Source organism: Atta colombica, unplaced genomic scaffold, assembly GCF_001594045.1.
Source record: "Atta colombica isolate Treedump-2 unplaced genomic scaffold, Acol1.0 scaffold236, whole genome shotgun sequence".
NCBI lineage: Eukaryota > Metazoa > Arthropoda > Insecta > Hymenoptera > Formicidae > Atta > Atta colombica.
In genome coordinates, this window is record NW_017259334.1 from 1,116,684 (window position 1) to 1,127,801 (window position 11,118).

An 11,118-nucleotide genomic window follows, 5' to 3' on the forward strand; every position below is an offset into this window, starting at 1 on the left:
AAAAGTGCAAGCAACGCGATCTATAATTCGCAAGAATTCGAGATGATTCGAGACAAAATTTATTTTTTATACTGTATAATATCAAACATTTAAAGAATAACAATTATACGTATAAAAAGTATATGTTAAAATATATCACATACCGAAATATAGGACAAATTAGAAATAATTCATATAGGAGTCCCAACTGCTAAGTAAGCAATTTCACCAGAGCTGAATTGATCATCAATTAAATTAAATGGAGTTTGATCGAAGTCGTCGTAAGGCCCGCGAGTTATAACTTTCGCGGGATGGAGAGAGAGAGTGCAAACGAGTTTGGGGCGTACTATTAGTAATTAACCCATAATTTGAGAGAGAGAGAAAGAGAGAAAGCGTTTGGAAAAATAAAGAATACTATCTGCAATTTAATCGCGAAGAAGGACGCGTATTTGCTCGTCGACGACGTCGGCCCGGTTTGCGCGAGCGTGTTTACGAGCACGGGGATGCGCAAAGTGCGTCTCGTTTCTCATGTGCGCAAGTGAAATAGTATAGACACGATCAGCCAAACACGTTCCAGGTGCGTCAACTCGAAAAAGAGAGAAAAGGACAGAAAATCGCGTGTGTCGCGACGGGTCAGCTAGTAAACGAGAGAAACAGAGAGAGAGATAAAAAAGATAAAAAAAACTGTCCGTACGTTTCATCACATTTCTCAGCCGAAGTGCGGAATCGTCGAAGATCGCGAATTCATCAGCGGTGAGCGGAAACAACAGCGGAATAGTCGAAAGGACGATCGGTTCGATAGCTCGATAGGGAATAGGCTCGGGACACTCGCGCCGTTACGCATCGTCCCTGGACGTTTTACAAAAGTTACGCGATTTTTGGCAAAGGAAGAGATCGCAATTTGATTGAATAAGGCTCTAAAGGTTTTGGTCGAAGTGATAGATCGAGCAAGGGAGATAAAGAGAGAAGAAAAATATAGACAGAAAAAGTGAGGTGAGAAGAGTGGGAGATAGGTAGAGAAGCAAAGGCGAGAGAGCGAGATTCTTGGAACGTTCAACGTGTACGACCGAAGAATCATCGACGGCGTTCTACCTGGAGGATCCCGTGACGAGGAAATATTCTCAGTGGCTCACCGTCACGCGTGCAACCCAACCTAGAAAAGCGTTAAGAAGCGCTTTCGAGGTTATGTACCGTTGAGGAGAACCGCATAACGTTCTCGTGTGAGACTGAACGGCTAAAGTTGTGAGAGAGAGAGAGGGACCACGTTGTAAGTCTGTGAACAGGACGCGACGGCTTTTGGGTTTCATCTGAAGATGCCATATCGATAACTTCGCACCGGAGATCGTATCGATCCAGCGACGAGTGTATTGCGTTCACGCTACGAGAGGATGCATTCTCGTATGAAAATTCACAGCAGAGTGGCAAAGATTTCGCGCGATCGTTACCTCTAACCTGGTTGCACGCGTACAATGCACAAGAGAAAGGAACTGCTAATGCTTGTAACAAATTATAAGACTAGTCTGTACATGTAAGCGTGCGATTACTTTGCAATTTTATGATTAATGAACGATCTCGATCATGTAATTACACCGCATATCACTAATGTAAAAGAGATACACTTGTTTCAACAACGAATTTGCTATTTTTTAAATATAATTGTAGTTGATTATTTGTAAGTGATGAACAGAGTGATGTATGGAAATTGTGTCCTACTGATTTGCAATTCAATTTGTGTGAACGCGTACAATTTATTTTACATATTTGATAGACACGCTTTTCTGGAAAGATGCAAATAAATTATGAGTTGTACAAGTTGATTTGCATTCAGCATAATAGTGATATCATCTAAAGTTTGGATAAATGTTTACGACAGAAGTTCATGTGAATGGATGATGCTCGGAGGCAATGAACGGCATGGAGAGACATGGTCATGGACATGGACATTCACATGCGCATTCGCATCGTCATCGCCATTCCCATGGCAGTTCTCAGAGCTCGTCGCAGAACTCGAGTCAGCCGTCTTCAAAACATAGTCACAGCCACGTGACACATTCGCAGAAGGATACGGCTGTGCCATCAGCGACCCAGAAGACTCAGAGAAATTTCAAGCTACTGGTCGATCCATTTTTAGTTAAAGGAGCTACAAGACTATGTAGGTACGATGGGACCGTTCCAGGCGATCCAACGTATCCACAGGTTCAACCTCGAGATCCCAGATCGCAATTAACTAGAATCTGGACTCGATTGGAACAGCTTGATCTACCTGTACCTAGATTTAAAATTGATTCCAATTACTGTGGAGAACCTCCTCCACTAGAGGTAACGTTTTGCCATTTAAACGACAATATTGATAAGACATTTTTAACAAACATGGTTCAGAAGTTTGGATCTATAGAAGAGCTTACTATTTATTACCACCCGTTAAACAATAAACATCTTGGCATAGCAAGAGTGGTGTTTGAATCGACCAAGGCTTCTAAAGCATGTGTAGAAAAGTTGAATAATACATCTGTGATGGGGAAAGTATTAAGGGTTTTTCTGGATCCCTTTGGGGAAGAATGTAAGAAGATGTTCGAGGAGTTAACCATGGAGAAAAAACCACCTGAAAAGAAGGTAGAAAAAGAACCATCGAAACCAGAGCCAGAACCAGAAAAACATCAGACACCAGTAGAAAAGGCTTTGCCCGAGGAGAGGGACGACTTTAGAAATAGTAAAAAACCTATTCTAAATATAGAAAAGAGCAGAGAGCCATATGTAGAAAATTCAAGATATAACAAATACAGGGACTATCCTACACCGAGTGGCAGTGCAGGTAGTGATTTGGGTTATGGAACAGCGCCCAGTGAATTGAATTATTCTAGTAATTATTCTCAAAATTCTACTCCAGCAACAAATTATGACTTTTACTACAGTAATTATCATCATCAACCTCCGAGTAGCTATTTAACTAATATCCCGCAAAATGTGTCACAGAATATACCAATTCAACAGAACTCAAATGTATGGTGGGGTAATAATTCTGGATCAGCAGGATATTCAAGCTCAACTTCCGTTTGGCCAATTCAACCACATGCGACAAATTTGGACAATACTAATGTCACACCGATTAATAATAAAACTTCCAGTGCAAAAGCGCATACCACTCCTAAAAAGGAAAAGGAAAATCAGACTGCAGCAAAGAGTACACCTCGTGATTCTCCTGATGAAACTCGCAAGACATTAGATTTAGATACAAGAATTGCTATGTTACTAAAGGATAAAGCGGGTGGAATGGCACCTCCTTTCTTACAATTTGGCAGTGACTCAGAAGATGATAAAAAATCTCAATTTGATGACAATGAGATATTATCAGATCCACCCAGTCCTTTCCTCTCACGTGAGATATACAAACAGTGTTTTGATAAAATAGTAGAGAGAAACAAAGAACGGAGAAAAGCTCATGAAAATAGCATTAGTCAGTTTTCCGTGGATGAAGATTTAGGTAGTGTCATAAGTTCCAGTGAAGATGAAGCGTTATTAGGAAGTTACAGCCCAGCACCCGATGACAATGAACCAGAGCCACCTAAGGAACCACCTCCACCTCCACCGCCTGACGACGACAGAATGTCTCTGAGTCCTTTAAGTTCAGGAGATGAAAAAATTGAGGAAGTGAGAACATTTATACATATGAAATGTAGTATTCATCGTCTATTTTATATTCATAAAATATCTTTTTGATAGGTAATAGCACAGACTGAACCTTCAAATCAACTATATCCGGCAGCTGGTTACCCAGGACATTTGACTCACTATCCTTCTAATGATGTTTATAATTGGCCGCGACCGACGCAATATCCTTATCCTTATGGAACAACTTATTTACAAAGCCATTATCAACCTAATACAGCGTCTTTTTCGGCAACAATGGGAAATCATCAAGGAGCAAATTATTATTCCTCTTTTCAATCTCGGTTACATGCTATGGCAAATTATAATATCACAAAAGATCCACAGGTAAGGTTGATTGTCACACAAATATATAAATCTAAACTTTGTATTTAAAACTTTTAAAACCAGCTTTTAAAAATATTTCTATTTATAGGGACCTACTATCAATGGAGTATTAAGCAGAGTTGTAAATGAACTAAAGCAAATTCTAAAGAAAGATTTTAATAAGAAGATGATAGAGAACACAGCATTCAAATTATTTGAAGTTTGGTGGGATGAAAAGAAATCAGAAAAAAATCAAATTCAGGGTAGCAGCGATAATATTATTGTCAATAATACAACAAAAGAAGAAAAATCGCAGGGATTGTCATCATTATTAGAACAAGCAACACCACTGGGACTCAATTATGATGGTTTTGGTTTGGGTATTAGAGCTAGTATGCCAAAGATGCCTTCATTTAGGGTAAGATAATGTTATGTAAAATAACAAAAATAAAAATCTAGGTTACTGAGAATCAGCATGGAAGAAGGTGCGCAAATTTTGCACATTTTTTTTACAAGTAAAATTGTTATTCTATTTGATATTGTATAGATGTCTTTTTAAAAATCTAGAGAACTCATTGAATTTCGACTCTCTTTGGAGTCTTCTTCAGCAATATTCTATATTAGATTTCTTGAACGGACAAGACAGAATAGTCAGTCACAGGTTGCCAAAACTAGTGGAATCTGTTTCAAATTCAAATACTTATGAAAAAACTGGAAAGGATACGGGCAGTAAGAGCGCAGAAGACATCGCACAAATAATATATCTATGAAACTTCTTTATTCACTAAAACGCGTTTACATTGTACTATGTTTCAAATACTTGAAAAATTTAAATTTAATCAAAGAATGGCAAACAACTCATCTCCACGGTTGCCAAATCTTGTCATAAAGCTTTGAATGCTGTTATTCACAAATTAGTACTTTTTCACAGCACTTTTTATGCGGAACTAATTGAACTCTGACTTAAGCAATTCGTAGTGTCGAATAAGTCTCACGAGCGTTTAAATTGTCAAAGATCAGATTGAATAAAAATAATAATCATAGTAAATAGAGATCAAAGCAGTATATGCGGAATATAAGTTGATTTTACAACATATTTAACATACATAATGTCAAGTCTTAGATATAATGTATATAAGAACGGAAAATTATTGTAAGAGTTATAAATTTAATTTAATAAAAGAAATTGAAGAGTCAAGGGGAAAAAAAAATAAAATAAGGAGTCAAAAGTTATGAACAATAATAACATTATGCATAAAATTATATGGTGGAATTATTATCACTCAACATTAAATTATATAATGTTGTATCTTATATTTTTTTTCGCTAAACATTGGACATTGTTATTATTTTAGTTTTATTTTTATATATATATAGCGCAAGATCAAAGCTCCAAGCCCATTACCGCAGGATGAGGACAGTCGACAATCGGGTCATGCTGATATGGAAACAATTGAAAGTGATAGTGATCTAGATGTACCACCTGTACAAAAAACAAAGAAACCGATGACTTCTCTTCCGACCATTTCTTCCTCGTCTACTACGTCTTCGTCGATCGAAAGTAGTAGCGAGGAGATTAGTTCCAGTGAATCTTCCGATAGTTCAAATGAAAGTTCCGATGCAGAAGCTTGCTTTGAGGATGAGGTGTGTATAAAGTGCAAGTAAGCGCAATGATTAAAAAAAAAATACGACAGACTTAAGGAGATATGCTAATTAAAATAAATTTATTTTTAGCAAGATACAGATAGTCGAATGTCCGACAATAGGCCTTTGGCTTGTAATAGCGAAGATCCTGATATTTTGATGGAACTTGCGATCCAAAGATCTCTAGACTGTCCTACCCCAACTGGCAGAGAAACGCCGGTACCAGATATCAAAATTAAAGATCAAAATTCAAACGAATTCCCGCAGATTGATGATGACAATCTGAATAGTTCATTATCTTCTTCCATAAGATATGAAAGCATAAAAGAAGAGGAAAGAATTTCTGAGAAATTACCTGTAGTGGAAGAAAAACCATTTGATGTGTGTAGAACCTTAGACAAGGAAGTGAAAGATACATCGATCACTGAAGATAAGGGAACACAGAGCGATATGAAACCGGTGGTAATAACATCAGCAATAAAGGAAGAGGTATTACCGGATATACAAAAAATGGAAAATTCGGCTGCGGAAGCTCTGATGACTCTAGCTGGACATGATAATATTATACGGCACAAGAGTCCAGGTCCTATACAACCTAATATTATTAGAGCACTACAGACAATGTCAGCAAAATACATCAATGATGAACCCATTTTGAAGGATAATGAAAAGATTGAAATGTTTAGTGAGATTCCTACAACTGACTCAGAGGAAGAGAGCTTAGAAATCAGAAGATTAAGGTTAGTTAAATAAGTTTTTTTAAGGAATGTGTTTTGATTTTTTTTTGTATATAATATTATAAATCACAGTACATACTATAGGATTAATTACAATAATTGCAATGGACACATTTAAAATGGATAAATTTTAGTTAACCTGTTCGCTGAACGATTGAACATGATTAATTCTTACTTGTGAACCAACCATGTTCAATCGGTAAGCAGGGTAGCTGCTTTATTTGGAGTGTTTTCCAGCAAGGATACAGTCAGATACAGTGTAACATAGTGAATCGTTACATCCTTGTTTTTTGTTTACATTAAATAAGAATGAAATGATTCTTTGTGACGGACTATGTTCTTGCTGGAAACCATCAATAATCTGAACGTGTTTATTGATTTGTGTGTAATAACAATCTAAAATTTTTTATAGTGGGTTTGATCGTTTCGAGAGTGAGTAACGAAAGTTCGACCCGAAAGTATCATGGTCAGAAATCGAAGAGATAGAAACTTGTGACGTCATTAATCGCTCTCGGAGTGATTAAACTTGCTGATTAAATATTTTTAAATCATAACATTACAATATTATCTATATAGGTATCAAGCGGAGACAGAGCTTCGATTGAATGGACAGCGGACACCAAGTTCACCTGGTTCTCAGGCTTCGCAGGTGTATATGGAACATTCGTATTCATTGCCACCTGCACAACCTGAACCGGTAGAACCGATGATACGAGTACCACCAGCCTCGATGAAAGTAAAACATCCAAAGATTGTTAAATTAACGAAATCGAAAGATAATACTCATAAAACTGAGAAACAGAAATCCAAGAAATATACAAAAATACACAGCAATCAGAATCATATGGGAGAGAAGGAAAATATCCGAAATGATTATATATATGATAAGCTTCCTAAACAGATTCCAGAACCGACTGTCACGTACAAAGAACGAGATCTTATGTCAGAAATGGCTATTTTGTACGAGTTTTTAACTAGGGGAATAGACTCGGAAGATGTAGAATATTTGAGAAGAAGTTACGAGGCTTTATTAGCGGACGACACTCAAGGTTACTGGTTGAACGATACGCACTGGGTTGATCATTCGCCGACGGATGTACCGAGCCCCGCGAAAAAGAGGAAACGAGACGAACTCCGATTGCATGCGAGTGGAAGCGCTAGAACGGAAGGATATTATAAAGTTGACATCAGAGAGAAGGCTAAACATAAAGTAAAAAATGATTTATCTGATATGTTTGTAAAAGTTTTCATTTTTCTAAAGAAAATTTAAAGTTCAGACATTTTTTTATATTATATTGTAATGTTTATATTATAATGTTATTTTATTATTAAAGAAAATCTATAGAAAAGCAGTAAATCATCCTTTTTGCTTTTGCAGCATCATTATGCTCAAAGTATACAGCGCAGTAATGATGTAGAAGACAGCGGCGGCTCTTATAGTGGAGGTGATGGTGTAATGAATGGTCCAAAAAATAATTCTAAAGCGTTGACTGGCAAAATGCAAGCATTGTCACGTGAGGCACGAAGTAATCAACGTCGGCTATTAACAGCTTTTGGAATTGATACAGACAGTGATCTCCTTAAGTTTAATCAATTAAAGGTAGGATATATAAATTCAAAATATCTATTAATATAGGTAGTGATATATATAATTCAATATATCTATTAATATTGATGTATAATATTCTAATGTAATTCATAATATATATTTTGTGTTTTAGTTCCGTAAAAAGCAATTGAAGTTTGCTAAATCTGGCATTCACGATTGGGGCTTGTTCGCCATGGAACCAATCGCGGCCGATGAAATGGTTATCGAGTATGTTGGACAAATGGTTAGACCGGTTGTAGCCGATCTACGAGAAGCTCAATACGAGGCCACTGGAATTGGAAGTTCTTACCTCTTCCGCATCGATTTAGATACAATTATCGATGCGACAAAATGCGGCAATTTGGCGAGGTTTATAAATCACAGTTGTAATGTAAGTCACTCTATTTCTTTAATCTTGACTGGCTATGCAATATGATAAATATATTTTGTGTGTTGTGTGTATATGTGTGAAAAACAGAGAAAATTGAACATTAAAATAAAAAATTGAAAATTAAAATCTAAATTAAAATTTAACTTGATGAATTGATAAAAATATTGATAAAAATATTAGTTTTCTTCTGATTTGTTATATTCCAATCTTAATCTGTAGTTTATTAATACGGTCACAAAACTCAATATTAATTAATCTTGAAATGAGAGAAAGAGCAATATATTTATAATATTACATAATATTATATACTTTATATTGTAATATTATATACTTTATATTGTGGTTATCAAATCTTTATTTCTTTTAGCCGAATTGTTACGCAAAAGTAATCACGATCGAAAGTCAAAAGAAGATCGTAATCTACAGTAAACAACCGATAGGAGTTAATGAAGAAATTACTTATGATTATAAATTCCCATTGGAGGATGACAAAATCCCTTGCCTTTGCGGAGCTCCTCAATGCCGTGGTACCCTCAACTGAATTGTTCATTCTTTTTCCCGTCTTCATACTTCATCATACCCTACTCATATTTTTGTAAATATTTCCCCATGTAAACATTTTATAAAAATGCAATGGAAAATGCTAAATTATGTTAAGATGCGTTCTTCCTATTTTATTATGAGACCCTTCTGATCCAGTATTTGACTTCGATATTTGGAAAAGTGAGATAAATGTCTGAATCATTACTACACCTAATGGTAGAATTATATTACAGTGTTTCATTTTATATTTATCGTCGACTACTAAACGTGTTAATTGATAAATAACATTAAGAAATACAATTGAAATTATATTTAGTACAATTATGTCTACAATTATAAACAATGTAAATATTCTCAATGTATTATAAACAGAGTGATTTTTTCTCTAAATTGTATGTCAATAATTTAGAGAGTGAATTTGAGATATAGAATGAAAAAAGAATATATGATCATAAATTTAAGTTTTATTTTCCAAGTTATAATAAAAATTAAAGAAATTTAAGTTATATTGTTCCATCTAGAGTAGCATAAAATCTTATGTGTCTCGTGCATTACTAGAATGATGCAAAAATCTGTTGTTTTCTATTGTTTTTCTATTGGATTTCTAATTTTAGGTGACCTGCTCTTTTTGCAAAAAAGGTAGCCAACTTAAATCTAAACTTCTTTTCTAATTCCCTAGGAATTATGGAAAAGAGTAAGAAACCTAAACATGTGTTTGGCTAGCGTCTAGGTGGCGCTGAAAACATGGAAGTGTGGAGGTTAGATTACGGTTTTTTTTACCGTTTTCTGAGATTGTTGTTTTAGAACGTCTTTTTCAATAAATAGGTATAAACAAAATTTCGAGTACGTTATGATAAGAAAAGTGATTGCATAGAAAATTAAGTGATATTTTAATCAATTATATTGTTTTTCTTTAAGAAGCGCTGAGATTGTTAGGGTGTCTTGACAGGTGGTAAACTCTTGCATTCTTATCTTTATTGATTGTTATGAATGTTATAAGAGGCTATCTAAATTAATTACAAGTGATCCATATTAATTCAATATTATGGCAGATCGCCTAACACAGTTGCAAGACACCATAAATCAAGTAATAAAATATTTCTATTTTATTGTCTCATACGTTTATCATCTTAGCATCTTAATGATTTTAATTGTCGATTTGGTGTAGCAAGCAGAACACTTTTGCAACAGCGTTGGTATTCTACAACAGTATTCTACGCCCAGTAAATTTCCTGGTTTTGATCGCATCGGTACCCCGCAGCCACATCAATCTCAAGAAGGTTTTTATATGTTTCAATATATATTGATAATATAATACTACTCTTTAGTACATAAAATAATTTTACAGTCCTTTATACGTATAGATCATTTGTGTCCTGGATTAATTTTTATTACTTTTATAAGTATATAAAAATTTTATTTTTATATATATTTTAACATCTTTAATAGGTGTTTATAAAATTATATAAAAAGAAAAAAAAAGAACAGAAGCTATTATTTAGTCAGGTACTCTTAGTATTTAAAAAAAAAAAGAAATGTAGGATACAAATGATCTGATTGTATTTATTTAGGGTTAAATATACATGTTGATTATAAATCATAGTTCATCTATTTTAGATTACGCTGCCTTATTTGCAAATCTCATTGCAAGGTGTGCCAAAGATATAGATACATTAATAGAGAGTTTGCCGAGCGAAGAATCATCACAGGAGTTACAAGTAGCCAGCCTTAGCAGACTCGAACAGGAGAATCAACAGGCTGGTGAACAATTAGAGGAAGTAGTAAGACAAGGAGAGACACTTCTTCAACGAATTCAAGCAGCTCTACAGGATATTGCGCAAAGTCAATTAGATATGCAGAATCCTACATCGACGACTGTGATCAATATGAATCTTAGCAGTTCTAATATAAAACAAGAAAGCCTCAGTTCTATAAATACCGTGTCCTCAAATAATACACATCAATTGTCAGATCCTTCACCTAATTCAATAAATCAATGACATATTTATGATTTATTGTAAACTGTTATATTTATTGTTTGCTAGAGACTTATAATTTTAAAATATTTTGACAGTCTGTAAAATCAAATCGGTATATGAATTTCAAGTATATAAAATAAAAGATGATTACTATTGTCACTACAATTATTAATTATACAACATTTTATTATAAAAAATATCGCTTAAGACAATAAATGGAACATTAATTTAGAGTGTTACAATATTTTAGTACAATTATATTTATAAAATTTATATATTAATAAA

At 34.6% G+C, this 11,118-nt stretch overlaps 2 protein-coding genes across 2 annotated transcripts; both read left to right on the top strand.

Annotated features, from left to right (window-relative positions):
- The first annotated feature begins 1,712 nt into the window (after positions 1-1,712).
- Positions 1,713-9,051, top strand: LOC108688639 (histone-lysine N-methyltransferase SETD1). Its single transcript, XM_018194980.1, has 9 exons — positions 1,713-3,627; positions 3,700-3,972; positions 4,061-4,369; positions 5,329-5,595; positions 5,686-6,335; positions 6,909-7,542; positions 7,711-7,932; positions 8,054-8,311; positions 8,679-9,051. The coding sequence occupies exons 1-9, from the start codon at positions 1,885-1,887 to the stop codon at positions 8,850-8,852; spliced, it is 4,530 nt and encodes a 1,509-aa protein (XP_018050469.1). The 5' UTR covers positions 1,713-1,884; the 3' UTR covers positions 8,853-9,051.
- A 561-nt stretch (positions 9,052-9,612) lies between these two features.
- Positions 9,613-10,854, top strand: LOC108688600 (mediator of RNA polymerase II transcription subunit 21). The gene is made up of 4 exons (XM_018194914.1): positions 9,613-9,679; positions 9,776-9,941; positions 10,023-10,134; positions 10,472-10,854. The coding sequence occupies exons 2-4, from the start codon at positions 9,900-9,902 to the stop codon at positions 10,852-10,854; spliced, it is 537 nt and encodes a 178-aa protein (XP_018050403.1). The 5' UTR covers positions 9,613-9,679; positions 9,776-9,899.
- Positions 10,855-11,118: the final 264 nt, after the last annotated feature.